Source organism: Thermothelomyces thermophilus, chromosome 2, assembly GCF_000226095.1.
Source record: "Thermothelomyces thermophilus ATCC 42464 chromosome 2, complete sequence".
In the NCBI taxonomy this organism is placed as follows: Eukaryota; Fungi; Ascomycota; class Sordariomycetes; order Sordariales; family Chaetomiaceae; genus Thermothelomyces; species Thermothelomyces thermophilus.
In genome coordinates, this window is record NC_016473.1 from 2,915,266 (window position 1) to 2,942,700 (window position 27,435).

Below are 27,435 nucleotides of genomic sequence, written 5' to 3' on the forward strand. Positions count from 1 at the left end.
TTACCTTTATATAGTAACCTTTATTAAATTCTTAGAAAAGACTACTAAGAACGACTATCTTCTTCTTAATAATAAGGATTCTCTCTAAGTTCTACTAAAGGAGCATTAGCTATTAGCATTTTTCGACTTTAGAGATAGAAAAGAAATCCTAATCCCTTAGTTAGCTAAGAAGCCGTTATTAGAAGTCAAACTCTTATCCCCTAAACATCCTAGGATATAGATTAGCGGTATAACTATAATATTAATTAACAATAGTAATAATAATAGATTTGACTTTATAGATAGTAAAAATAGGTAGGAAGAGGATATTAAGTCACTATCTCTATCTAGGGGTAAGAAGGAGTCTCTATATATAGCTATTATTAAAGATATTAGGAGGTTTAAAAAGTAACATACCTATAAGTCTATAGTAGTAATACTAGGGATAGAAGATAATAACTATTACTAGGAGGCTAAAAGAGAAGGTACTACTATAATTAGGAGTATTAAGAGTAATAGGGATAGGGGGTATAATATAGAGGGAGAAAAAGACAAAGGCAAGTTATATAACCTATTATTTAACTAGTTATAACTAGGTAGAATTAAATTTTACCATATTTTTAAGCTTTTTAGAGCCTAGTTTAAAATTAAACTATTTATAACTATTTAAGGCTGTTATTACAAGGGTAATTGAACTTAAATTGAAAAAAAACCATATTTTTAAGCTTTTTAGAGCCTAGTTTAAAATTAAACTATTTATAACTATTTAAGGCTGTTATTACAAGGGTAATTGAACTTAAATTGAAAAAAAAAACCATATTTTTAAGCTTTTTAGAGCCTAGTTTAAAATTAAACTATTTATAACTATTTAAGGCTGTTATTACAAGGGTAATTGAACTTAAATTGAACTTGATAGTACCTTTTATAAAGACGTGAATGTATGGGAAATTTGGTAGCGATGTGTCTGGCTATATTGGCATGTCCGGGGGTTTTGGCCCCACCTGTCGGGAGACAGGTGGTAGTCCTGAACTAATTAGTCAGCAACTAACCACCGGGTAGTTATGCCAGTGTCACTCGGCGGGGACTCTCCGGTAAGGGTGTGGGGCATATGTATGTGCGTAGAAAGGCGGAAGATTCGCTCTCAGAACACAGCAGGAGAGAAGCCGACATTATCATAATCGACAGAGATAGCTTCATTTCGCATCATCTCAAACGATGGGTCCCCTCGGAGGTGGTTCGATGAGTGGACAATCCGTGGGTTGTTGGTTCGAGAAACCCGCATAGCCAGAACAAAATCTCCGCATCCATCTTCCCCAAGGCGGCTCTGACCCCGCAGTCGCCTTTTCCCCATTCCGCTTTATTGCCCCTGAAGCACTTCCGAGCGAGCTTCAGCTGTATGTCGTACAATCTTGACTCGGCCTGCGGAAACGCTGTGAGCTCACAGGAATGGGAGGCAAATAGAGCTGAGAGTAAGCGGCTTACCTTCAATGATTGGGCCCCCTTTCCTCCCACTTATTTTAGCCTGTACGGCAGAACCTGATGCATAGCCAGAGTCCCAGTAACTTCGTTTTCATAATTTCATTACTGGAATGACCTTCTAGAATCACCATCCTCAAATCGCGTCCGTTAAGAGATGAGGTCGGCAACATTCATGGGCATCTCGTCGATCTGGGTTGAGTAGTACACTGCATGGAGTTAGCTGAATCCAGGCTGTTCCAAAGACGGGAGAGGCTTACACTCGATATCCCGCAGAATGCGCACATCCTCGCTAGTAACGAAATTGATGGCCACACCCTTGCGTCCAAATCTCCCTGAACGACCGATACGGTGGATGTAGTTTTCACGATTGCTCGGCAGGTCGTAGTTGATGACCAAACTGACTTGTTGGACGTCAATACCGCGCGCCCAGACGTCAGTCGAGATTAGGACTCTGCTATTTCCCTGCCTGAAATCTTGCATGATGCTGTCCCGCTCCTTCTGTGGCATATCGCCGTGCATGCTGCTGACTGTGAAGTTGGCCTCCCTCATCTTGTCCGTAAGCCAGTCGACCTTGCGTCGCGTGTTGCAGAAAATGACGGCTTGGGTGATGGTGAGGGTATCATAGAGGTCGCAGAGCGTATCGAACTTCCAGTCCTCCTTCTCGACGGCGATAAAGTATTGCTTCAATCCCTCAAGCGTCAACTCATCGCGCTTGACGAGGATGCGGACAGGGTCGGTCATGAATTTGGTGGTCATGTCGAGCACATCGTAAGGAAGTGTAGCCGACACAACAACCACCTGGGTCGCCGGGGGGAGGTACCGGTACACATCGTAGATCTGCTCCCGGAAGCCCTGGTTGAGGAGCTCATCGGCTTCGTCAAGAACAAGCATCTTGATGTGGCGGGTGCGCAAGTGGCGGCGGCGAATCATGTCGGCAACACGACCTGGTGTTCCCGAAACAATGTGCTGGCCGTAGTCAAGCTTGCGGATGTCCTCGCCCACATTGGTGCCTCCAATGCAGGCGTGGCACTGAACGTTCATGTAGTCGCCTAGGGCCATGACAACACTCTGAATCTGTGTCGCAAGTTCTCGAGTTGGGGAGAGCACTAGAGCCTGGGTCTCGCGCACGGCAGTGTCGATGACTTGGAGCATGCTGATGGCGAACGTGGCCGTTTTACCCGTTCCCGACTGCGCCTGTGCGATGGTATCACGACCCTTGCAAATCTGGACGATGGCCCGGGACTGGACCGCAGACGGCGACTCGTATCCATACGCGTAGATACCACGAAGGAGGCTCTCTGGATACGGAAACATGTTAGCGCAGAATGCTTTGCAGTGCCACTTGTTCTGCGACGCACCTTTCAGCGACATGGATTCGAAAGTCGGGTGGACCGTGACCTCTTTCGAGGTCGAAAATTGTATCTTCTCATCCGCCTTGCGGTCAATACCCACTCCGTCGGCCATTGTAGTAGATTTCTTTGGTTTCGACAAATTCTGTCCTTGATTCGCTTGTTGTGGCGCAAAGGCGATGCGGATTCTGTCCTGCGAAATGTGTCGAGGGTGGGATTGCTGGGGCAAGTCCAGCTTCGATCAGGAGTGGGTCTCTCATCTTTTTGGCCCAGTGCAAGCCGGTTGAACTTCGGTGGGAGTGCACGGCCCCGGACGCGTGAGAGCTTTGGTGCAGACAATTCGAGCGCCAAGTGAAGAACTCGGTACTTCAACGCCACCACTTGCGCATCTTCGTGGAAAAGCCACAGGTTCCCAGGGTTTCGAAATCTGGTGGTATCAGTTCAAGATGTTTCTGCTGGAAGATCAGCGGTTCATCCACGAGGACCTCGAACGTCTCGAACAGGGCATCGCCGATCGCATGCGCGATGAGCCCAAGCACGTACGTGACGCTGCGCAATCTCTGGCCCAGTTGATTACCGTTATGCTGAGGTGCTGACGATTGAACAAGATTCGCGATCGATTAAATCGAGACCACGAAGTCGCGCAGCTTCTTGACCAAATACAAAAACAATCGGCCGAACTATTACCCCTGTACGAAGACAAGTCAGCGCTTAGGTCCAAGGAGATTCTTCAGATCAGCACCGGCGACCCATTCGAAGAGTTCTACCGACAGGTGTCTAAAATCAAAGAACATCATGCGAGGTATCCTAACGAACAAGCCGAGAACCCAGAGCAATGGTATCGACCGAGGAAGGGTGGGGACGACCAGCCATACATCGTCGAGAGCATGTTTTCGGGCGAGGAGGCGTACGGGCGATTCTTCGACTTGCACAACTGCCACGACTCTTACCTGAATCTGCCGAATGTGAAGCGACTGAGCTACCTGCAATACCTTGAGGTCTTTGACAACTTTCAGCCAGGCCAGGGCGGAGTCAAACGGGCGGACAAGTTGACGGACCCGTACTTCAAATACCTCGGCGAACTGATGGGATATCTGGAGTCCTTTATGCGGCGGACGCGTCCCTTAGAGAACATTGATCAGGTGCTCGAAGGCTGGCAGCGGGAATTCGAGACGGCGTGGGAGAAAGGCGAGGTTCCCGGGTGTCAGACGGACAAGTCCGGGAAAGCCGCTACCGAAAGGACACTCAGCACTCCCGACGCAGTGTGGTGCGAGGCATGCGAGAAGGAGTTCAAGAACGCGAATGTCTATAAGGGCCACCTCAACGGTCGAAAACACATCAAGGCAGCGGAAGTCCTTTCCCAAGCGGAAAACGGCCGCGACGGTACGGGGAGCGGCACACAGGTAACGACAGCGCAGCGTCTTAAGGAGCGAGCGGTCGCCGAAAGGGAGTTTCGCATCAAGAAGTTTACCGGGGCCATGAAGATCGAAAAAGACGACACGCGAGTGAACGTGGAACGCAGGTTGGGGATGACGGAGCGAGAACGGGCGCAGGAGCTGGAGAACCTTTACAACATGACTAGCGGGGCGCAAAACAAGGATGAAGAGGAAGATAAAGACGGTGGCGAGGACAAGCTCTACAACCCCCTCAAGCTACCGCTGGCCTGGGACGGCAAGCCGATCCCATTCTGGCTGTACAGGCTCCATGGTTTGGGCCAGGAGTTCCCTTGTGAGATTTGTGGCAATTTTGTCTACCGAGGCCGGCGAGCGTTCGACAAACATTTCAACGAGACGAACCACATCACCAACCTCAAACGACTTGGAATCACCGATACATATTTGTTCCGGGACATCACATCGATAGAAGAGGCCGTGAGGCTCTGGGAGAAGATACAGCGAGACAAGGCCAAGAATCAGATAGATGACGGAGCCGTGGTTCAGATGGAGGACGCCGAGGGTAATGTGATGCCCGAAAAGGTGTATCTCGATCTGCAGAAGCAGGGGTTGTTGTAAGCGTTGAGACTTGGGACGAGGGGAACTGGCGCTGTATTTGCGACTATGAGCGTTGTACTGTACAGTATTACAAGTAGCTTGTTTTGCCGATACCCAGCGACGTTGTTATCAGGATTGCAGTGCGTGCGTTAAGTTCAGCAGTGGAAAGGGACTCTCAGTTGATCGGACCTACCAACCAAGGTACCTCCGTACCTTCAAGGACGAGTCGCGCCAGTAATGCCCCACAGCCAGCCTTACACTATGGATTGTGCAAACTCGGGCTGCTGCAAACCCCCCACTTTTGCTGCCGTGACGCGGGGCAAGCGGGGCGTTAGTTACTTTTATTCGTGACCCCCAGCACCAACCTCCGTAATTAAGTTGCGAACCAACACTGACAGAAGGTAAACAAAAACGACCCGCGCTTCTCCTATAGCGAAAGCAATTTGCAATTCGAAAGGCCGCGAATTTAAATAAGTCTAGTTCCCCCTTCAAGTACAATTCCTGGATGGGTCACACCACAACTCCGGAATAACGCAACCGTATTCGCCCTAATTCGCGAACATATTCAACGATGTGACGACTCGCCGCACGCAGCGCCATAATCTGAAGAACCTTGAACATGACAGCCAAACACAAGCCGATTCCAGCACTGTACACCGTTTACGTACTGCGCTCAACCGTCCGTCATGCATCATTTTACATCGGCTCCACCCCCAACCCGCCGCGCAGGCTAAGCCAACACAACGGCCTGGTTCCCGGCGGTGCTGCGCGCACCTCGCGGAAGGACTTGCGCCCGTGGGAGATGGTGGCGTTAGTGTCTGGATTTCCGAGCATGACGGCAGCGCTAAAGTTTGAGTATGCCTTAGCCTACTCTCCGCTTTATTCCCATTCCCCTTCCACTTTCTCGGCCTAAGGATGCTAAGCGTGTGTGCTTGTAGATGGGCGCTCAACAACCCCCACATCTCGGTGCACATACCCACCTCGTCGCGCCTCACTGTCTCGTCCCGGACCAAGACCAACGGGCAGCCGATGAGGCCGCCCAAGAGCATGGCGTCGATCGTGTCCAACTTGCACTTGCTGCTTCGCGTGCCGAGCTTTGCGCGCTGGCCGTTGAAGGTGCATTTCTTCAACCGGCGGGTCTTTGCCGCCTGGGAGAAATGGTGCGGTACGGCAAGCGAGGGCCTAAGAAGTAGCTTGGGTGTTGTGACGGATTTTGGAGGTGAAGAGGAGGCTGCGCCTGCAAATGGCAATGGGGAACCGCCAGCCGTGCCAAGGGGAATATATAATCTACCGCTGGACTACGAGCCGATCAAGGAGCAGGTCGCCAAGGGACATGAGATATTTGAGTTTGAACGTCAGGGGCTGTGCATCATCTGTCAAGGCGAGATGCAGCCCCAAAAAGGACTATATGCCGTATGCACAAACGGTGCATGCGACGGAGTGGGACACCTCTCCTGTTGGGGCCGCCATCTGCTGGAAAGAGACGAGCCAGACAGTATCCTGCCCGTCCAGGGTCAGTGTCCCAAGTGCATGGGAGAGGTGCATTGGGGCGATATGATGAAGGAGCTGACACTGAGAGTCCGGGGCCAAAAAGAGGTGGAAAAGCTGCTCAAGCACAGGAGCAGGCGCAGGCGTGCTGCTGCGACAGCCACCAAGCAATGATGCAACAGCAGGTTCATTCATATACGATGGCCAGAGTTGGAGATTCAGGCACGCTCCCGGCCTTCTTTTGGCTCGACGTTTGAGCAAGGAGGGGTCTCTGATATACCCAGATAGCGTGGTTTAAGCAGCGACGGCAGTTTCTCAATTCCAGCTGAATAATCAGCAAATTGCGGAGGTCAAGCACGGCCTGGCGTCTGATGTTGCACCCGCTATCAGTCAGCCTGGCTCCGCCGCTCGGCACATTGTTCCAACGTCAAGTCATCTCTGATTGGAGGGTTGGCTGACCGGGATCCTCTTGTGCAGCACCCCCCGCAATATCAGATCTGAACTTCGTCCTTTTGGGCAGGTTACAGCAAACACATTAACTTGTTAGCCACGGCCAACCCAAATGTCCAGTGACTTCGTTCTGGTAATGTTCTTCCACCTCGATGATTTCAAGTTAGGCCTTAGAAAATTGCTATTGCTCCGCGTGCCCACCCTGTTGCTTTTAGTCTTTTTTTCTTTTTTTTCCCGTCCTTTCGTGATCCTGTCCAGAAACGTGCATAGAAACGAGCATGGCAAGTATTACCAGCGTGCACCCCTCCCCTTTCCCGCCCCTGTGCTTCTACGGCGGTCTTGGCGGCGACTGGGTCGTAGTGACGCTTACGCTTGACTGCGGAGGATGCGTGGAGGCGAAGGCCTTGTGCAGAAAAAGCACCCGCCGGCGGGCAAACTAACCCTTACTGTTTTTGTTCGCAGTACAGTATTTGAACGGCTCTATTATTTTGCTCCCGGACTGTAATTCCATGGTCATTTCTTTGTGTGATGTAGCGTAGTTGCAAGGATCTTCCTTTGACAGGGTCCGTTGCATTATTCGTTCGTCTCTCTCCCGTCTCTGCTGAGAACACCGGTGCTATATGGTGATAGGTAAGGTAATAGAGTATCTAAGTCTTAGAAGTAGAAGTATACAAGTTATCAAAAAAAAATACTCCTTTAAACTTTACAGGTCGTAGATTCGATTCGAGGTCGACTACCCGTTGGCAAAGTGAACGATGATAAGATGAGGTGTCGGCGCAAACTTGACATGCGACGTAGTGAGCCCCCCACAGACCCACTCTTTTACCGGAATAGTGCACGTTTTGCGCCTCCCAAATTCGTTCCGGCCACTGCCGCTGCCGCTTCCCTCGCCATTCTGAGGAACCTCTCTGCCGTCTCTGATCGGTCTCATGTCTCCATCTTACACCACGCACAACCCACTCACATCCGCACACCCGCGTGCTCCGCCTTCCTTTTCCTTCACTCGCCCACGCCGTCCTGCCCTCTGCCGACTCGATTCTTTTTTCAGTGTCGTGTCATCGACCCTGACGAACCCTGGACCTCGAATCTTAACTACGGCTTGGCGTGTCTGTAGCGTATTCCCTGTGCTCGCGAGTGGGACGACTGGGTGACTGCACCCATTCGCTCTGCCTATACTCCAGGGGAGGGAAGCCGATCTGTAACTTCAGGTCCCGAGGTTTGTCGCCTCTAAAGAGGTATGTGCACTCTACATTCAAGCCGCAATTCACATGACAGGCCTCTTTCCTCTCGTTTGTTGGCACCGAGCCTCGCAGCCTTGCACATCTTCTAATATCTGCCATCGGCTCGCCCCTGCAGATTTCTCTCTTACGATGCGCCCAACAGTCCTTTGATCAGCACTCCAGCCGATATTCCCGCCCCCCCCCCTTTTCTGCGAATATCATCACGAGATTTTGTACCGAAAAAGGTAGCTGCCACTGATACTGGAACTTCCCACGAGATTGTTCACGGGGCATGATCTCTGCTCCTTCAGCCGGCGACCGGTCGAACGGGTTAAACAAGACGGGAGCTCAATTGCAAATGCAAACATGAGAGCATCCCCGTCCAGAGCCGCGCCGGCGACGTCCGGCAGCAGCGGGAAGCAGAAACATTCGCAATCGAACTCGAACGGCACCCAGTCAACGAAAACGCCCACCCCACTCAGCTCGCTCAAGAGTCCACCTCTCGATTTATCTTCGGTTGAGCGACGCGGTCAGCCAACAGCGTGTCCCGAACCTGTCAAGAAAAAGAACCGGCCCCATGGCCTCCAGGAAGCACCCACTTATCGTCCGACTGAGGAGGAGTGGAAGGAGCCATTCCAGTACATCAGGAAAATTGCGCCCGAGGCGCGGCAATATGGCATCTGCAAGATCATCCCCCCGGAGTCTTGGAACCCGGATTTTGCCATTGATACTGAGGTAAGCGACTCTTACGGGAGTCCATAAGACGTGATGACATTGCCGATACTGACAACGGGATGTCTGCAGAGGTTCCATTTTCGAACGCGCAAACAAGAATTAAACTCTGTCGAAGGCAGTAAGGCGACCCTACCCTGGGGCTCACGATCCCCTTGTCCGAAACGCACTGCTGAAACCGATGGTTTAGGCACGCGCGCGAACCTGTCCTATCTCGACGCCCTTGCAAAGTTTCATAAGCAGCAAGGCACGAACATGACCCGATGGCCTTATGTTGATAAGAAGCCTCTCGATCTTTACCGCCTGAAGAAGGCGGTTGAGGCCCGGGGAGGCTTTGAAAAGGTCTGCAAGCTCAAGAAATGGGCCGAGATCGGCCGGGATCTGGGCTATAGCGGCAAGATCATGTCCTCCTTGTCGACGTCGTTAAAGAACTCGTATCAGAAGTGGCTCTGCCCCTACGAGGAGTATCTGCGGATTGCCAAACCAGGGGTTCACCAACAGCTCGAGCTCGAATACGGCGGCCCCCTTACTCCGAGCCCCGCTCCGAGCCCAATGAAGCGTTCCAACGTGCCCACGCCTGCTACCGCTGGATCAGACTCTCCCGCGAAGCATGCGACAAATACGCTACGGGCATCCATTGACGGACAGACGAACAATGCCGATGCGGACACCTCAATGTCGGATGCTCCAGCGCTAGGCACCCCCAAGTCAACGGCCGGCTTCACTCCCGTAAACTTAGGCGGCTTCACCTCGGTGAATTCGGGCTTTACGAGCGTGAATCGACCGATAGCTGCCCCTTCTGATGGCAAGGGTTCTGCAACACCCAGACCCAACGGCACGCCCGCTTCGTCGACGAAAAATACTCCAGAGTTCCGCTCGTCGGCACCAGGTTCTTCAAACCTCAAGCGGCAAATGAGCGACGATAGCTCGGATTTGGCCAAGAAGGATCCGGCCGACGGTGAGGATGGTGAATCCGGGAGCCGCAGAAGCAAACGACTCAAGAAAAGTGAGACATTGTTGCAACTATTTTTCACCTCTACGCACTAGCCAGCCGTTGTTTGCGGACTTGTTACTGACGCGAATATACACAGATACGGTTCCAACCGTTGCCGGCTCGCACATGTCTCTCTTCCGCTCTGCCCCCCCTAGAATACCTCGGGATGAATCTGGAATACCTGGAGAAGTACGCAGCTAGCTCTATTGGCATTTAACAAGTTCAATGCTAACAGCAACACAGAGATGCGAGCAATGCGGCAAAGGCAACGAAGAGGGCAGCTTCCTTCTTACCTGCGAATCATGCGATCATCGCTATCATGGCACTTGCCTTGATCCGCCCCTTAAAGTGAAGCCCGAAACCGAATGGAACTGTCCACGGTGCCTGGTCGGCGACGGCCAATTTGGGTTTGAGGAGGGCGGCTTATACTCGCTCAAACAATTCCAGGAGAAGGCCGCCGAGTTCAAGCAGCAGTACTTCGCAAACAAGATGCCCTTTGACCCTGTCCTCAATTGCCATCGACCAGTCACAGAAGACGACGTGGAGCATGAGTTCTGGCGGCTGGTGGCCGACATCGAGGAAACCGTCACGGTGGAGTATGGGGCTGACATTCACTGCACCACCCACGGCTCCGGGTTTCCGACCATTGAGAAGTTCCCCGACAACCCTTACTCAACCGACCCCTGGAATCTCAACTTGCTCCCACTGCACCCGGAAAGCCTGTTCAGGCACATCAAGTCCGATATCTCGGGTATGACTGTTCCTTGGGTCTATGTCGGCATGACTTTCTCGACATTTTGCTGGCACAACGAGGATCATTATTCGTATTCGGCGAATTATCAGCACTTCGGCGCTACCAAAACCTGGTATGGCATCCCCGGCGATGACGCCGAGAAGTTTGAAAACGCCATGCGGGAAGCGGTCCCCGAGTTATTCGAGACACAGCCGGACCTGCTTTTCCAACTGGTCACTCTTCTCACCCCCGAGCAGCTGCGAAAAGCTGGCGTTCGTGTCTACGCCCTTGATCAGCGGGCAGGGCAATTTGTCATTACATTTCCACAGGCTTACCATGCCGGGTTCAACCATGGTTTCAATTTCAACGAAGCGGTCAATTTCGCACCGTGCGACTGGGAACCCTACGGTCTTGCGGGTGTTGAGAGACTCCAACAATTCCGCCGACAGCCATGCTTCTCGCACGATGAGCTGCTGTGGACAGCGGCCGAGGGCCACACCAGCGGCGGGCTCACCATCCAAACTGCCAAGTGGTTAGCACCCGCGCTAGAGAAGGTCGAGAAACGGGAACTTGCACAGAGACGCGAGTTCATCGCCAAACACGAATTCATCGCGAAGCACCTCGATGCCAAGCATCCGGCGCAGCAACATCGCTGTGTATTCGGTGGGGAAGGCGAGGACGAGTGCCCCATGACATTCAAGATTGACGATACCGACGTTCCCGAGGAGGAGTACGGTTGCTTCTACTGCAAAGCTTTCACTTACCTGTCCAGGTTTATCTGCCTCAAGACCGGCAAGGTCCTGTGTCTGTTGCACGCCGGAAGCCATCCCTGCTGCGATCTCCAGGAATCCGACAGATACCTTGGAAACGAGCATGCTCTCTACTACCGGAAGTCGGACGAAGAGATTACCGCCACACGCCAGAAGGTGGCGGACAAGGCTCGCGTGCCGGAGGCTTGGGAAGAGAAGTATGAAAGGCTTCTTGAGGAGGAGGCGACGCCATCGCTCAAGACGCTGCGCAATCTCCTCAGTGAAGGCGAAAAAATACCATATGAACTCCCGTCGCTCCCGGTGCTAAGGGCATTTGTTGATCGATGCAATCACTGGGTTGAGGAAGCGACCTACTACACGGTCCGGAAACAGCAGAATCGTCGAAAGAACGAAAAGGTGTGGCAGACGGGGGCCCGCAAGTCAATTGGGAACGGACAGCAGGACCAGAAAGAACGAGAGATGCGGAGCGTGTCAAACATTTACCGCCTCCTAGACGAAGCCAAGCAAATTGGTTTCGACTGCCCGGAGATTCCCCAGCTGCAAGAACGCGCGGATGCCATCAAGACGTTCCAAGAGGACGCAAGGAAAATGCTCGAACACCGCCAAACCCGCTCCATCGGCACGGTTGAGAAGCTACTGGAGGAAGGACAGAGTTTCAATGTCGACATTCCAGAGCTTGAGCAGCTAACGCGTCTTCTCGATCAGCTCCAATGGAACGAAAAGGCCAGCAGCAGCAGACACACGTACATGACGTTGGACGACGTCAGGGAGCTCATTGACGAAGGGCACCGTCTCAACGTGCCGGTTTACAACGACCACCTTGCTTTCTACACGGACCAGCTGACGTCGGGCCACATGTGGGATAAGAAAGTCAGGGAACTGATCAGCGCCGACTCGATCCATTATCCGCAACTACAAGCGCTAGCCGACCAGGTAGTGGCGAACGGTTGGCCAGTGTGTCCGGAAACCATGGCCGCCGTAGATCAAATTCTGCATAAGCAGCGCGAAGCTCACCGGCAGATCATGGACCTGAATGAACGGTCCCAGAATCCTGATTACAGGAAGAGGCCAAAGTATGCCGAAGTTGCCGAGGTCATGAAGAAGATCGAGGAACTTCAGGCCAAGCCGACCGGGACGCACGAGCTCGAAAAGGAGCAAAAAAGGCACGAAGACTGGATGCGCAAGGGGAAGAAGCTCTTTGGAAAGACTAATGCGCCGCTCCACATCCTCAAGAGCCACATGGAGTACGTTCTTGATCGCAACCTTGACTGCTTCGACATTGTTCACGACAAGCCTCGAGTGCCCGCAGAGCCTGCGTCGCGGGAGCCGACACCCGACAAAGATAAGGGCAATCGCTGGGAGGATCCGAAGTTCCGCGAGGTGTTCTGCATATGCCGACGCACCGAGGCTGGTATGATGATTGAGTGCGAGCTGTGCCATGAGTGGTACCATGGAAAGTGCCTCAAAATCGCCCGCGGCAAAGTCAAAGAAGACGACAAGTACACGTGCCCAATCTGTGATTGGCGCGTAAAGATTCCCCGCGATGCCGCGCGGCCAAAGCTCGAGGATCTTGTGGCCTGGCAGGAGGAGATCCCTAGCTTGCCCTTTCAACCGGAAGAGGAGGAAGTGCTCAAGAAGATCATTGACAATGCGACGGAGTTCCGTAACCACATCAGCGTGTACTGCAACCCCATCATGGCCACGGCTTCCGAGGCAGAGACACAGAGGTTTTACCTCCGCAAGATCGAGGGCGCTGAGATCCTCTTGGCCTACGAGACCAACTTCTTCAGACAGGAGTTGCACAAGTGGAGTCCGGTAGCGCCTGAACCGCCCCCCGTCCTGGAGGTTTCCAAGAGCACTCGCAAACCGAGGCCGACAAAGCTGCAAAAGCTGCTCGCCCAATACGGCGTCGATGATCCCGATGACTTGCCAGAGCACGTCAAGGGCAAGGCTAACAGCCTGAAACGCAAGGCTCTGAATGCAGAGGCCGCGGCCGCCGCGGCATCGGCTCCTTCCGGCTCGATCATGATGGTGAGTAGTCCCGAATATCCACTGTCTCATCATTCTTTGTTCCCGCGAAACTCATCCGCGCAGCCCCCAGCGCCAGGTCTCCCAAGCAGTTCGCACTCGGGCGGGGCTGATTCGTCGTCTTCGCGGAATCAGCAGAGCCAAGGCGGACTGCGCGCCGATTCGATGAACATTGATTCATCCTCGGCTCATCCGACCCTTTTCCTCCGCGATGGCACCGGACCCGGTCCGCAACTGCTCATTTCGGCCGAATCGACACACGACCTTGAGGAGCGCCTTCTGCGCGGCACTTTCGACGACGACGAGCTCAACGCGCATCTGTCGACCGAACAAGGCAAGGCCAGGGTTCTCGAGATCCTGTCGCGCACCGACACCGGCCGGCGCCGTGCGGAAGAGATCTTTGGTCCTGACGTGTGGGGCGATCGCAACCGTGACGGGCCCAGCGGGGCACGAGACAACGACCCCATTGGCATTGGCGTTGGGAACGAAGGGGATGGAGACGACAGCATGTTTGTGGAGTTAGTCAATCAGGACGACGATGAGGATGGGGACCAGCATCACCAGCGGAAAAAGGGCAGTGGCGTTTCCGATCAGCAGCAACATCCGTCAAATGCGGCGGAGGTCTTGGAGGAGCGCGACCAGGCGGCGTCGTGGATGGATGCAAGGAAGGAATCTTAGTCGGATTTGGAAGGCTTTTCCTAAGGCGTCCATGCTCCACCGAACCAGCGGCGCGGTGCTTGAGGGCGGATGTCTCCAGTTGGGATTCTTGCGCGGTGACGGGACACTTGGAGTGGTGGGTTTGTTCTTTAGAGCGGTGCATTGCGGACGGTTTGTGTGGGCTGATGGCTGGTCGAGGGCGTTTGCTGGCGTTTAAAGATCGTTGCTTTTTCCAAGCCGAAAAGTAAGGGTCTTTCTAAAAGAGGCAGGATTGCTCTGGAACGGATATTACCGCAGCGTCATTGATATCCCGATGCTATCTTTGTATGTACAGTACTATTGTATTCTATTACTTGCGACCAGCCAATGTTGCCATGAACGGTTAAAAAGGGGGCTGAGGATGGAGGCAGGCATGGTGGCGTTGCTCTCATTAGAGACTCGCTCTCCCTAAGCACTACGGATTACACCAGTGGAATTGGGGTGTTTGCAAGAGAGTTGAGTAATTCCAATGTCTCGAGGGCACTTGCTTCGCCGGAATAACAAGCAATATGGAAGGTTCACCGGCATTGGCCTGCATATCCAGCATCCCTTGACTCGCGATTATTCTGAAGGTTTGCGTGGTGTGATCGGCCGTTAGCGATTCATGTCTCCTCTTCTTGGGTGTGGGGTATAGTGTACTCCGTAGAGAGAGTATTGTACCCTGTGCATATGACATGTGGCACCACCCGCTCGCTCGGGTCCGCCCAGACAGCTTGCGGTACACTGCATCCCAAGAATGTGCACATGCAGGGACCTGACAGGCATGTGTGTGTGTTTTAGAACGTCCATACATGGGATGTATATGCTGTACATACATAAGGTACATAAGGTATGTATGTACCTAAGGTACCTTAAATACGGTACCTACCTCACAACTGATTAACTTGGGCATACCGTAAGGCATCTTCTGGGAGTCCGCCGCCTGGACGTGGTGCTGTATTTCGTACACACGCAAAGTTGCGCATGTGTGTACGTACAGTACATACACCACATACCTACTTGAGGTACATACATACCTCCTGGCTTCGGTGGTGTTTGTGGTGCGGAATGGTGCGGAATACAAGATGTGTGTACTCGGAGGCTGCGAGCCGAAACCAAGCGATCGGGGCAGCAGCAGACTGGATGCAAAACAGCCACGGAAATTTATGCACATAACGAACTTGGTGTACCCCGCTCTCGATTAACTACTTCTTCATGAACGAAAAGACGCTGGTTTGACGAAAGAACGGGCGTCTGTGCTGATCCCAGGCGCCCTGTGGCAACCCTCGACCTTATCCCGAATCATCTTTTAGGATCCTTGTATGGAATTGGTGGACCGCCACTGAGGACGATCCCTGGAAACAACGGACCATTCCAGCAGGCAGATCTTTCTCGTTGGAAGTGTATTGCGTAGTGTAGTGTGCTCGGTAGAGGTGCCCCTTGCGCCTGCGCGCTTGGAGGGGATGTCTATCTTAACTAAACCCAACTGCAGTTTCCCTTGTCCCAGTGTGCATACAAAGGAGAAAATGATTTTGAGGAAACGTGCTGTGTAAACGCGAGTGTATTGCGTCTTCACCCCACACCCTAACCGAGCCTTTATCCATGCAGTTGCCAGACCATCAAAGGCCGCCTCCACATGACCGTTCCATTGTGTAGTGTAGAGACCGCCTTGGGTGCAGGTGATCTTGGGGCGAGACGCAATAGGAAAAGTCGCATCGATCCCTAGATGAGATTCGTGGCCGTGGAGAGGAGAGGGGGAGAAAGGGGACTTCCCATCATTGGCACTCCGTAGTTAGACCGATTTTTGTGCCCGGCTCGCCAGCCACAATATTGGGGCGCGCTAGCAGATCTTGTCGATCCGTCGGCAATGCTCTGGCCCACTCCGCTGTGTGTGTGTGTGGTTGGGTGTGTGTGTACGGAGTATGGTCGGGCGTAGGCTCGTAGGTACTATTCTGTTATGCACTGTATGTATGTATGTATAGTACATACCAGAGTAACTGATGCCACAAAGTCGTGGAATTCCAGGTTGCGCTCACATGGCGGCGCGACGGCTCCAGATTAGGTTTCGTGCAGAAACATGAGCTTTTTCGTCGGGGCGGGCGGGGCCCCGAAATTCGAAACCCAATAACTAGTTAAGCTCCAGACGCCTCCAATTTGGAAGGCAGGAGAGGGCTTGGGATCTCGTCCGGGCGCACCTGGACGATGCAGCAGTAGTGTATGGAAGAAGGGGGCAACTAGGACCGACGGACAAATCTCCATGCATATTTTCTGGATTCTTCCTAGCTCACTTATGTTTGTTCGAAGCAGGGCTTGGTCCTCAGGCTGGGGCGGCACAAGGCGTCGATGTTCCATGCCTCTGGGCTCGCGCCGGCTTCTTAACGCTAAGCGCGCTTTAGTTAGTGCCGGCCCAGGAGAGGAATTGCGTTGCGCGCGCTATACTAGTGTATGGCAAGTAATCCACTACTGCCCATGAGGGCGCCAGCGTCTCCAGGTGCCCTCTCGGTTGTTCTATCTTATACACTATAGTATGGATACGAGACCGAGCATCTCCTCTGCTAATATTTCGATTGGCCAGCTCCAGGATCTTCAGCGTGCAAAGACCCTTGGCGTGCAGTTAGCTTGGCGATCTGCAAAGGTCAACCTTGATGTTGAGCGTCCGCCTGCTGGGTATGAATGGGCTCTTCTCCAGATGGTGCTTGTTCCAGGGCTGGCACAACTGCGACAAACGATTGGACGTAATAAGTACGGATTATAGGTGTATGTATGTATGTACGTTGTTACATCTTGCGACAATGGATGGTGGTGACCCATCGGAAACGACTCTGGTATTGTGAATTGAACCCTACACTAGCCATCAAACGACGAAAGCTAACGAGCTGGATAAATTACATATATGTATGTATATGCGGTGTACACAGTATGTTTGGATGTGCGTACAGCACACCTCATAGCAACTTCCTGGTGTACACTAGGCAAAGCACACGGCTCGGTCTGACGGATTTCGCAGGTGGGCTCGGATCAGAGAGCCAGGCCGAGCCGTAATGGTGGGCTGACGTTGCGCCGTACCTGCAGACGAACCACGGTCTCAGACAGGGGGCCCTGATCATGTTTGTTAGCCCGGCCGTAGCGCCATTTTTGGGAGGCCCAACTGGAATGCCTCCCGGCGGTAGCGTGCAGGGGTGTCGCCCTCCTGCCCACAAAGTCGGGTATTGGTGGGGAGCAACACAGCGGTTCTCGACTGGCGGAAAAGCTTCCATGGCGTCACGAATCATCGCCTGAAGCAACGGGCTACGCTAGTGAACACTACCCTAGTCTAATCAGAGATGTATTACGCAGTAGTGTATACGGAATACACTATGTATGTACTTTTACACTAACTCGCGCAGTGAACGATCTAGTGCGGTAAAGTGGACCGAGTCGTGAAATCACGGTCACCTCACCTCCGGGACTTGAACTCGAGGGCTTGTGCAGGGCATCGCGCGGCACCTGCTTCATTAAAATGGGGACGGTGTCCTTCTTGTAATCCTCCTTTCTTGATACCCGATGTTCGGTCCATTTTTTTGCAAGTTCCGTGGCCAAATTGCCCGACCTACGCTTCCTTGGAAAAAGATCCCTCACTCGCCCCCCTGTTCTCCGCGAGGTGACCCAGACTATTCCTGAAAGCGTTATTATCGCTCGATCTGGCCATTGCTCGGTCAAAGTAACGGTCTCTTTGCTTGAAAAGAGAAAAGTCAGGGACGGGCACCAAAGAATCAGAGCCACTTTGCGAAAGGAACGAGGGATAAACGGGCGGGATAACGGGTAGAAGCGACCGGATCGCCGAGCTTGTGGCGCGCGGAGTCTTGCGACGCGCTTGACGAAACTTAACCGACCCTTTTCTTTTTTTTTTTTTTTTTTGAGGGGCAAGCCAATCCGGTATGAGCGCGCTTTTTCCTTTGCTCGAACCACTGCAAGTGATGCCCTGGTGGTGCAGCTGCTACCATGGGAAACCAGGGCCGATGCATTTCCCCTCCAATTTCCCCTAGTGTGTGTGTGCCTGAGCAAGGGTGGCAGGACCTCCCCCCCCCCCCCCCCCCGAGAGCTTTTGAAGAAGGCACCAGGTGCCAGTGCTTGTCCTGCGAGACCCCACCTTACCCCTCTTCATCCGCCGAGCTCCCAGGGTCACCTTGGCAGGTTCCCGCCGTTCGGGACCGGGTCCATGTGAAGAGCTCAAGGGCAAGGGCTTGCTCACTCGCTCTCAGTTTGTTGGGTCCAGCCGTTCTCCGACGTCAAAACATATTGCCCAGCGTTCCCGCTGACCCCTGCGGTGCAGAAACCCCCGTTTCCGTCGCTCTGCACCATCGTTTGCGTGCCGAACCACAAAACAAAACAGCAACCCTCCCGACACCAGTCTTTCCCCCCAATTTACCGCATCTTGCGATCGAACGACGCTCGCCTGCACTGGTAGCGCAGACTTGAGCCAGTCCAAACCGGTTACCTTGCCACCGATAGACTTGGTTATCAAGCTTCAGCGGCTGTCATCCAATCACAACCGCCCCCGGCCACGCCTGCTTCCACCCCCACTGCGTCACGAGAGCTTCTTGAACCCAACTATCGGTACCCAACACGGCCACCTGCAGACTGCAGCTGCTTTGCCGATCGAGCGCCACTACCCGTCCACTGGGAGAACCAGCACAGCTGACATGGGCCTGTTTTCGAGGAGGGACCGGGTGCCGAAAGCGGCGGCCGAACCCCAGCCTGAACTTCCAAGCTCGCAATCAAAAACATCTCTCGGATCGGGCTCCTCTAGCATTATCACTCCCATTAACACAACCTCCCGCGTCATGAACCGCACATCGGCTGGGACCACGAGCACCGGCGGCCCCGGCACCCCGCTCACTCCCTTCTCTCCCGGCCCAACGCCCGGAGCTGGTGTCGGAATGCTCAGGTCACCAGACCCGCAGCTTGACCCCGCCGGCTATCTGCGCAGCTTGGGCGCCGTCCGCGAACGATGCAAGATCGTGACGGCGAAAGCGTGCAAGAATGAGTTGCTGCATTTCAATGTTGACATGCAAAAATTCCCGGATGTTGTATCGTTCGTTGCCAATATCATCAAGGCAAGTCCCGCAGCCCTGCGACTTGCAAGGTTCTCCTACAAGTTGTTTCTTTCTTCTTCGGTCCTCGGCGGACTTCTCGCCCAGTAAACTAACCGCCCCAATACAGCGAGATTACGATGCGCCATTCACAAACATCCCTGGGCATGGCCGGTATCAGCATTTCGGTGTCGGCGGGCGCGACAGGATCGCTCATCTCTTGGCGACTTGGGCGGAGGAGGTCGACAATACGGAGAAGTGCAAGCGCCTGATAGACCTCTTCCTGGTTAGCGTGCTGCTGGATGCTGGCGCTGGCACGCAATGGAGCTACAAGAGCTCCGAGAATGGGCGAGTCTACAGACGCTCTGAAGGCATCGCCATTGCGACTCTAGAAATGTTCAAGACGGTATGTCGACCCTCCCTGCAGGTTTGTGTTCAAGATAACCTGACATCCGTCACAGGGACTCTTCTCTGGCAACAGCAGCAACAAGTACCAGGTCGACAAGGAGGGTTTGCGACAATTGACCGTGGAGAGACTTGCCCAGGGCTTACAGTCGAAACCTGGGAACGAGATGGCCGGCCTTGAAGGCCGGGCCCAGCTCTTGATCCGCCTTGGGGTGGCATTGGAGAACAAGGAATTCTTCGGCGAGGATGGCCGACCAGGCAATATGCTTGGTAAGGCTCCCTCGGGTCCATCTTTTTTTTTTTTTTTTTTTTGTTTTATCTCTCCTTGAGAGGTGTCGATGCTGACAACAGATTCAGATTACATTCTCTCCCACCCGGCAACCCAGGCCTCTAGTGTAATCACCGTCCCGATGCCGGTACTCTGGAATGTTCTTATGAACGGTCTCGACCCGGTCTGGCCTCCATCCCGAACAGCAATCAACGGTGTCCCGCTCGGCGACGCTTGGCCTTGCAACTCGATGCCGCAGCCCGCACAGTCGCCAAGCAGCCCGACATTTTCGCCCTTTCCCAACACAACAGGCCAGTCCAATGGCGTCGCGCCGTGGGAATGCATTCTTCCCTTCCATAAGCTCACACAATGGCTCACATACTCGCTCATGCAACCCATGCAGAGTATTATGAAAATCCAGTTTGCTGGCCAGGAGCTGCTTACCGGTTTACCAGAGTACCGGAACGGCGGCCTGTTTGTCGACCTCGGTGTCTTGACCCTCAAGCCTGAGGACCAAGAGCGCGGTCTCCAGCACTACGCGGAGTACTGCCAGCGTACTGGAACCAAAGAGGTCGAGGTAGCACCCATGTTCGAGCCTGGCGACGATGTCATTGTCGAATGGCGCGGAGTCACAGTGGGATTCCTCGACATGTTGACCGCCGAGGTCAACAAGGCGTTGAAGAACGAGCTGGCCGGGAACGAGTTGACTTTAGCGCAGGTATTGGAGGCAGGGAGCTGGAAGGTTTGTAACCCCATTCACCCTGCCCATGTCACCCTCGGGGAGTTCACCTGCTGACAACGGCTCTAGGGAGGAAGAGAGATTGCCGAAGTCAGCCGGCCGAACACCAAGGAACCGCCCATTCTCATTGACAGTGACGGGACGGTGTTTTAGAAGATTCAAAATTCGAGGCAGACAATAATAAGTGTTCAGATGAGAACGGCGCAGCAAAGATGCACCCAGGTCGTTGTATGGGCTGAGGCATTGCATAGTTGTGTTTTCGCACCGGCTTTGGCCCCGTTTCCTCGGTTATGGTCGGTGGCAGTCGGCCTGCATCGGTGTGGTCCCGCATTTTGCCATCGTGTGCTTGCTGTAACCATCAGCATCTGCTTACAAAGGTCCGTGCCACATGACATTACTTTTGCATCCATGATTTGGTAAAGTTTCTTTGACCTGTGTTATTGCAAAGCGTTTTACTATCCCAATCTTAAAATAAATAGAGCCCAGGATTTCATTCTGTTTCGACCAAACTAGGGATTCGTCAACCTTCTCAAATACAAAACTCGTCGAGGTCTGTTGCGTACGTTAGTCAAGTGCGCAAACCTCATGTGAGGGGTTAATTACACGAGCCCCATAATTACGTGTGAAGCGATACCTGACCCTCGGGCAAGGGGCTAGAGAAGAACAAATGACCAGAGTTGGGGGTTGGACGCTGCCATTCATACGGATTACTCTCTGAAACATTTCCGTGCCCCTGGGTATTTTACTCGTGTCTTTTCCCCTCGTCCTTGTCAACCTTGATCCGCAACTCACAACATGCCCGGGTTTCTGATCTTCCGCTCGGGAGTGTTTGAGCCGACCAACCTGAAGCAACCAAGCTTCGGTACCTTTTTTTACTCTGCTATTTAGACATTTTTTCGGACTCTGTAGTCAATCTGGGAGGACTACCAAACGTACTTTGGTAAACTGCTCAAGTGTGCGGTGACTTGCTCAAATTAGATATCGTATTGCCGCCGTGAAAATCAAGTTTGCATTGTCAGCATCCCTAGCCTGCCCGCATGTTTCTCGCTGAGCTTCCAACACGTTCTTAATAGAGAAGCACGACTGACTAGGCGGTGGAGATCCTTGTGCTGTTTGGAGGAGGTAATGTTTGGAGAATGAGGACCATTAATAAAGGAAAGGAATGAACTGAAGCCAAAACGCCAAATAAGCAATTAAATAGTTCGCCTTCTTTGTTTATACCTTCTGACAAATTTTTAATTAACCGGTACTAACCTTAGAACACAGCACCTCGCTCGACTATCGTAAAACTTCACCAGTGGAGTGGTGACAGGATGCGGTTCATTGCTCTCTTGAGGTAGCACCTGCTTCTACTTCCGTTAATTAAATTAGACATCAGTAGCGTTAGAGCCTGAGGCAAAAACGGCTCGAAGTAATAGATCTGGAGCGCTTTGTGCCCTGCCTCGCCGGCTAATTACGTCGTAGTTATCACTTGCTGCCCCAGATTTGCTACCTCCCAACTCTCGAGTCCTTCTGGCGTCTTCGATTGAGATTGTTCAACACGGAGAGTAAATAAACGACATTGAAATCAGGGTGTTTTAGGCCGAATGATCGTTCAAAAAGAGGACCCGCAAAGAATCGTGTCATCTTTCTCTTGTTCGAGGCCTGAGCTCGCCGGAAACATCGGTCGGCGGTTGGATTCCAAATTCTTTTAATCTCGGAACTGGCCTCTGTACCGCCGCCAGAATCAAAACTTTCTAGTACGTTTTCCCCAATACTTCGACTTGTTTTCGATCTGTATAGCGGCCGAGGAACATCTCGAGATGTTTTACTTGCCGTTGGTTGTGGTGGCGCTCAATTACTTTAATGCTCATCGCCGCGGGGGCGCGACAATGCCGCCAGTTAATACGCCTACAGTCCGTGCGAGTCCGACTGGTGGAGTGCTCCAAGATGTCAGGTCGCGTATCAGAAACGACAGGTACGCGAATGACCAGTTTTGCAGGTAGGCGGCATTTTCTCTCTCCGCTCGACAAGTGCTAATTAATTATTATTAGTGGACGTCTGCGACTGAGCAGGGACTATTAATTACCAAACCATGCAGAGCAGATTGTCCGCTATTTCGCTCCTCCAGTAACCGACATTAATGATAGTCAAACTCATGATCATCAACAGCAGTGAGGAGAGACTCAATGGCGAATGTGTTGCCTTGTCTATGCCATGATCCACCGTTCACTTGGCTTGTGCTGGTTATTATAGACGGAGCGGGGGATCAAGCGGCAAGCAATAGTTACGAGCCCGCCAATGAGAGGGCCCTTGGCGATTGGGAGTTGGCCATGACAAATCACGCATAACTCGGTCATGTCTCAATAGTCTCGATGGAGCGTTCCCGTCCCCCATTTGTGAATGGGGTTTCTATACGACCATGCCAACCTGCAATCACCGCGTGCAGGACGAGGCCCAAGGCGACAAACCCTGAAACATCCGGAGTAAAGAGAGACTGAGAGGTTGAAAGCCGTGCCTCGAGACTGAGGATTATTTGTCTAGTGTGGTAATTAATAATCTAATAACCAGAGCTTACCTATGAAGCTCGATACTTTCATATCTGGAATGTCCCAGCTTAATATTCGTCTCTTTTGGTGATTTTCCGAGGCTGTTAACATACGACATAGATATCTCCTAATACCGACATATGGGGTGTTCTTCCGTCTGTGTCTACCTAATACCTAACAGGCGACATCACGCGAGGCCCGTTGCTCTCTTTCTGTACGCAAGAGGGCAGCGGAGAGGTGAACTCCGCTCTCTTCTAAGGTAACGGTGCTTCTCGTCAAGAGCTCAAGACAGCTTTGACCAACTTTTTATGGAAAATTCCATGCAGTGGATGTAGTATCGGCCAATAAGTGCTGTGCCACGCACCGCTAGAAGCGATGTTTACTCATCCAAAGGTAAGCAATCGCGGTTGTGAATGCGACATGGCACAACTAAGCAACGACTTGGTCCGGTGACTTTTGGAACCTTTAGAGCGGAGTTATCACCTACCTGCCTTAGATGTAACTATATATAATATGCCCACCCCAAGTCCGCCGTCGCGGCCATCATCCTGGAGGAGAACGTCCGTCCCGGACTGTCCTTAGCCAGAGATTAATCAATTACGGAGACGTTTTCCTCTCTCTCACTTGTCAGCAATGATGGCGCGGACAAACCAAAGGCTATGGCTCGCCTGGGGAGCCTGCTTGATCCAGCTTGCCGGGTCGATCACGGCAAGCCCCGTGCAGGGCAACGTGGTCGCTCGACGGGACGTCACGGAGACAAAGACAACAACCGTCACGGTAGCCCCCACCACCGTCACGGTCAACCCGCTAGACCCGACCATCACGAGGGAGGCGGGATGGACGTCCACGGTCGCCCCGCCACCCTTCATCAGCACCATCACGTCGGGGTGCATCAGCTACAACTACAGCTTCCCGCCGGGCAGCGAAACGACGACAACGGTGGTGACGAGGACGGTGACGGAACAGAGCACCGTCACGGTGACGGACACGGACCTGCCGCCCCAGACGCACTTCTACTTCCACCTGCCCACGGTGACGGTGACGACGCCGACGGCGACCTACGTCTCGTACCACTGCACCAACACGATGGTGGTGCAGTACGCCGACTGGGAGTACCTCACCTGGACCTGGACCCACTGGCAGAACGTGGCGACGACGACGGGCCTGTGCCTGACCACCTCGACGCGCTCGACCACGCTGCCGGGCCTGGACACGCTGCTGCCGACGCCGCCCGTGCCCCCGCTGGAGGACTGGGAGTACTTCTCGGGCGAGCCGGGCGTGACGCTCGTGACCAAGAACACGGTCGCCATCGCGACCGACACCACCGTCGACGCCGCGCCCGACCAGACCACCACCGTCACCATCTGCGACGACCGCAACCCGCGCCCGACCACCACCACCACCATCACCGTCACCCGGCAGCAGTCCACCACGACCAAGACGGTCACCGGCGGCCCCGGCTGTGCTCCTACCACTACTACTCGGGCTCCCGGGGCGAGGTCAGGCCGTCGTCGTCGTCGTGGTGATGGTGATGATGATGACGACGACGAATACGACGTGGTCGAGGCGAGAGACGCCGGCACGCCGGTCGAGGTGCGCACGGTCGTGTACACGACGGTGACGGTGATTACCAACTCGGTCTACACGCTGACGGGGACGGCGATCGTGGACATCAACACGCAGGAGTTTCCGGTCACGCGGATCGCGTACGCCACGACCACGGGGACCGGGGTGGTGACGGTCACTCAGACCGCCTGCAACTAGGCTTCTTCATCTTCTTCTTCTTGTTGTTGTCCTGGAGGTGTTTGGGCTCCCAACCCGAGGCAGAGAGGGGCGAGAGGGATAATTATGTGTGTTAATTAGTTACTCCCTCAGGCAGTCGGAAGTAATTAATTAGTGCTTAGATGTTGCTTGGAATGGAACGGCAGCTGTTCCCTGTGCCCTGCTGATGCTGCAAGTGCACACCTGCTTATCGACACTGGTTGTTGACAGGTATTATTGATTAAGTGACGCTGCTTTTCTGTCATGGACCTGCGTGACCTTGCTGAGACCTCCTAACAAGATCGCCGAACCAAGGTTAAACCATGCGAGCTACGTTCTCGACGGCACGACATTCATACCGTTCTTCTGCAGCTCCACTCGGCGGGATTCTGCCATGGGGATGTGACTCCCAGCAACATCATGAAGGACGGAAGCGATCGGATTATATTGATTGACTTTGGCTTTCGCGGGCCGAGCAGGGAGCACCGTACCGTCCTTCATTCCTAGCTGGGTATATGCCGGTGGCGGCGTCTTTGAGGCGGAAGCTGACTTGAAAGCATTCGGGAGATTCATCATCAGATAGTATGCATCAAGGAGCAGCCCCAAAGTCAACTATTCCGCCGGCTGGGTTTCAGCCACCAAACGAAACGAGCACGAAATATGCGCTCAACAACCAGGTTCATGACAGAAGAGCCCTGGAGGAAAGTTAGGATGCCATCTCATCACTGGCGCGGTGTTTCTTTTTTTTTTTTTTCTTCTTCTTTATCAACCCCCAGCACCAAGTCGAGCTCTCTCCCTCATCCGCCCCCACCAATGGCGGACTCGTCCCCCAGTCTTGGGTGGCTGAACCGGATGCCAAACTCGACCGTCCTCTGGATCCCGCCGCCCTCCGGCCGGTTCGAGTCCGGGCTCGGGTTGTCCGGGTTCGATCTCGGGGTAATAATAGCCGGCTCGAGCCCGACACCCCAGGAGGGCGGCGCCAGACCACCGCCACCACCGGCACCGCCCTGGCCGTCCAGCGAGGCGCGGCTGCCGTTCCTGCCGCCGCCGCCGCCGTCGTCACCGCTGCCTCCACGGCGGTGGCGATCGACGATGCGCTCCCGCGAGCCCGTCGCACTCCTCCGGCCCCATGGGGACGGGGACGCCGACGGCGACGGCGAGGACGAGGATCTGCCGCCTGTGATCTCGATAGCCTGCTCGTGGTCGGGCTGGGCCCCGACGAAGATCTGATCCGCACCGCTACCGCCGCTGCCGCCACGACCGGCATCGTCGTCTGCGTTGTTGGTGGTAGTGGTGGTGTTGTGCTTGGTGCTCGTGACGAAGCGCCGCGTCCGCGGGATCCGGGTCTCCTTCCCCTGTTTGGCTCGGTTCCAGATCCGTGGTCGGGCCCGGGCCCGGGTCCGGGTGCGATTCTGGGTCGGGTCGTTCTGGCTGTGCAGGGAAATGTCATAGGCGTGGCTCCGGCCGTGCACGACCTTGGTCGAGAGCATGTCGATGCTGCCGAGGGTCGGTCAGGTGAGGTGATGCTGGTCTGGTCTGGTCTGACGGTTGCGAGGTGGAATGAAGAAAGGAAACGGGCGGGGGGAGGGGGTTTCCGAATTAATAACGTACTACATCATGATGGGAAAAATGCACTCCATGGTGTAGGCAAAGCGGTCGATCTGGCCGGCGACGTTGGTGGCGCTCTGGGCGGTGGACTGGTACGAGTAGGTGACGGCGCGCATGATGCCGATGACGGCCAGGAGGGCCATGCGGATCTCGGTGCTTCGCATGAGGTAGTGGAACAGGTCGGTGCCGCTGGCGCGGCGGAGGGAGCTGCTCCTTGCCTCGGCAAAAGTGGTGAGCAGGTAGTAGGCGCTCAGGCACTCGAGCAGGGCGAGCAGGGGGAAGTAAGCCATATGCAGGTGGTTGACCGTGTTCTGGAGTCCGTTGTCGCGGCCGCCGCCGGCGATGTAGCGCACGCGGGTGACGGCGATCAGAACGCGCACCGTCAAGATGCCCAGCATGGCGGTCCAGAACGAGACAACGAAGATGTACCACGGCCTGCCGGAGAGAATGCGGCTCAGGAGGACGTAACTGTAGAAGGACAGCCCTGCTTCTTGCACCTATATAATAATTAATTAGTCCCCGGAGAAGGAGAGGGTTGGCCTATTGATTCATTAGGCGGACTTACCATCCATAGTATGTCGGCAAACGCAGAGGCCACAGCCTGGTTGGTGAGGGGCTGGGATGTCCTGTAAAAGGCGTAGTAGCAGAGGCCATTTGCGACGGCGCCGGCAATCGAGGTGACGATGGGGACGGCGGCGATCGGGGAAAAGTTGGTGATGCTGACGACGAAGGCGCCAAAGAGGACGTTGGCGACCCCGATAGTGCTGAGGATGGACCAGCTCAACTCGAAGTAGACGGGGTCCGAAACGGTTTCCGAAACGGTTTCCATGGCAGTTATACCCTATATTCCGGGATCTCGCATGGAGTGGCGCCCAGCCGCTGGTGATGGAGGAGGGAACCGAGGAGAAAACCTCCTAGATCACGGCGAAAACGATGAGGATGGCCGACGGCGTGCGACGGCGACAGCATATGGTACTATGCTCAGTTGTGCCATGGGGGCGACCGACCTTGTCCTGGAAATTCAGGAAAGAGAAACATAGGAAGGATAGGAAGTAAACAGTAGAAAAGGAATAGGCGACCAATGAAGCACAGGTAATTTTTGACCGCGTGCACTTCGCTGCTAGCGGCCAAAGAGGGTTTATGAGGCTTTAGGTGCTTGTGCTGCC

General features: G+C 53.9%; 7 protein-coding genes across 7 annotated transcripts; 5 read left to right on the forward strand and 2 right to left on the reverse strand.

The window, feature by feature from the left end:
- Window positions 1-1,095: 1,095 nt before the first annotated feature.
- On the reverse strand, window positions 1,096-2,952 carry MYCTH_2314668 (uncharacterized protein). The gene is made up of 4 exons (XM_003661707.1): window positions 2,817-2,952; window positions 1,716-2,756; window positions 1,462-1,664; window positions 1,096-1,398 (listed from the first exon to the last, which is right to left on the reverse strand). Exons 1-3 carry the CDS (start codon window positions 2,920-2,922, stop codon window positions 1,606-1,608), a joined length of 1,206 nt encoding a protein of 401 aa, XP_003661755.1. The 5' UTR covers window positions 2,923-2,952; the 3' UTR covers window positions 1,096-1,398; window positions 1,462-1,605.
- Window positions 2,953-3,141: 189 nt separating this feature from the next.
- MYCTH_2301550 (uncharacterized protein) lies at window positions 3,142-4,976 on the forward strand. Its single transcript, XM_003661708.1, has 2 exons — window positions 3,142-3,346; window positions 3,416-4,976. The coding sequence occupies exons 1-2, from the start codon at window positions 3,254-3,256 to the stop codon at window positions 4,817-4,819; spliced, it is 1,497 nt and encodes a 498-aa protein (XP_003661756.1). The 5' UTR covers window positions 3,142-3,253; the 3' UTR covers window positions 4,820-4,976.
- Window positions 4,977-5,187: 211 nt separating this feature from the next.
- Window positions 5,188-6,696, forward strand: MYCTH_2301552 (uncharacterized protein). Its single transcript, XM_003661709.1, has 2 exons — window positions 5,188-5,653; window positions 5,737-6,696. The coding sequence occupies exons 1-2, from the start codon at window positions 5,418-5,420 to the stop codon at window positions 6,458-6,460; spliced, it is 960 nt and encodes a 319-aa protein (XP_003661757.1). The 5' UTR covers window positions 5,188-5,417; the 3' UTR covers window positions 6,461-6,696.
- Window positions 6,697-8,165: 1,469 nt separating this feature from the next.
- On the forward strand, window positions 8,166-14,104 carry MYCTH_2301553 (uncharacterized protein). The gene is made up of 5 exons (XM_003661710.1): window positions 8,166-8,691; window positions 8,761-8,809; window positions 8,879-9,694; window positions 9,780-9,871; window positions 9,926-14,104. The coding sequence occupies exons 1-5, from the start codon at window positions 8,323-8,325 to the stop codon at window positions 13,889-13,891; spliced, it is 5,292 nt and encodes a 1,763-aa protein (XP_003661758.1). The 5' UTR covers window positions 8,166-8,322; the 3' UTR covers window positions 13,892-14,104.
- Window positions 14,105-18,458: 4,354 nt separating this feature from the next.
- On the forward strand, window positions 18,459-20,543 carry MYCTH_2301561 (uncharacterized protein). The gene is made up of 5 exons (XM_003661711.1): window positions 18,459-18,984; window positions 19,091-19,366; window positions 19,422-19,635; window positions 19,723-20,375; window positions 20,442-20,543. Exons 1-5 carry the CDS (start codon window positions 18,571-18,573, stop codon window positions 20,523-20,525), a joined length of 1,641 nt encoding a protein of 546 aa, XP_003661759.1. The 5' UTR covers window positions 18,459-18,570; the 3' UTR covers window positions 20,526-20,543.
- A 2,993-nt stretch (window positions 20,544-23,536) lies between these two features.
- MYCTH_100608 (uncharacterized protein) lies at window positions 23,537-24,664 on the forward strand (the record flags this gene model as incomplete). The annotated part of the gene is made up of 1 exon (XM_003661712.1): window positions 23,537-24,664. The coding sequence occupies one exon, from the start codon at window positions 23,537-23,539 to the stop codon at window positions 24,662-24,664; it is 1,128 nt and encodes a 375-aa protein (XP_003661760.1).
- A 794-nt stretch (window positions 24,665-25,458) lies between these two features.
- On the reverse strand, window positions 25,459-27,098 carry MYCTH_92805 (uncharacterized protein; the record flags this gene model as incomplete). The annotated part of the gene is made up of 3 exons (XM_003661713.1): window positions 25,459-26,158; window positions 26,273-26,766; window positions 26,835-27,098. The coding sequence occupies 3 exons, from the start codon at window positions 27,096-27,098 to the stop codon at window positions 25,459-25,461; spliced, it is 1,458 nt and encodes a 485-aa protein (XP_003661761.1).
- Between the last annotated feature and the right edge of the window lie 337 nt (window positions 27,099-27,435).

Excerpts from the sequence above, each read along its gene's own strand:
- MYCTH_2314668 (XM_003661707.1), bottom strand. The coding sequence starts at position 2,922 with ATGGCCGACGGAGTGGGTATTGACCGCAAGGCGGATGAGAAGATACAA. Across the intron at positions 2,757-2,816 it reads CGAATCCATGTCGCTGAAAG|AGAGCCTCCTTCGTGGTATC; the intron begins GTGCGTCGCAGA and ends TTCCGTATCCAG. Across the intron at positions 1,665-1,715 it reads CATTCTGCGGGATATCGAGT|TGTACTACTCAACCCAGATC; the intron begins GTAAGCCTCTCC and ends AACTCCATGCAG.
- MYCTH_2301550 (XM_003661708.1), top strand. The coding sequence starts at position 3,254 with ATGTTTCTGCTGGAAGATCAGCGGTTCATCCACGAGGACCTCGAACGT. Across the intron at positions 3,347-3,415 it reads TGCGCGATGAGCCCAAGCAC|ATTCGCGATCGATTAAATCG; the intron begins GTACGTGACGCT and ends CGATTGAACAAG.
- MYCTH_2301552 (XM_003661709.1), top strand. The coding sequence starts at position 5,418 with ATGACAGCCAAACACAAGCCGATTCCAGCACTGTACACCGTTTACGTA. Across the intron at positions 5,654-5,736 it reads ACGGCAGCGCTAAAGTTTGA|ATGGGCGCTCAACAACCCCC; the intron begins GTATGCCTTAGC and ends GTGTGCTTGTAG.
- MYCTH_2301553 (XM_003661710.1), top strand. The coding sequence starts at position 8,323 with ATGAGAGCATCCCCGTCCAGAGCCGCGCCGGCGACGTCCGGCAGCAGC. Across the intron at positions 8,692-8,760 it reads ATTTTGCCATTGATACTGAG|AGGTTCCATTTTCGAACGCG; the intron begins GTAAGCGACTCT and ends GGATGTCTGCAG. Across the intron at positions 8,810-8,878 it reads ATTAAACTCTGTCGAAGGCA|GCACGCGCGCGAACCTGTCC; the intron begins GTAAGGCGACCC and ends CCGATGGTTTAG.
- MYCTH_2301561 (XM_003661711.1), top strand. The coding sequence starts at position 18,571 with ATGGGCCTGTTTTCGAGGAGGGACCGGGTGCCGAAAGCGGCGGCCGAA. Across the intron at positions 18,985-19,090 it reads TCGTTGCCAATATCATCAAG|CGAGATTACGATGCGCCATT; the intron begins GCAAGTCCCGCA and ends GCCCCAATACAG. Across the intron at positions 20,376-20,441 it reads TGGAGGCAGGGAGCTGGAAG|GGAGGAAGAGAGATTGCCGA; the intron begins GTTTGTAACCCC and ends CAACGGCTCTAG.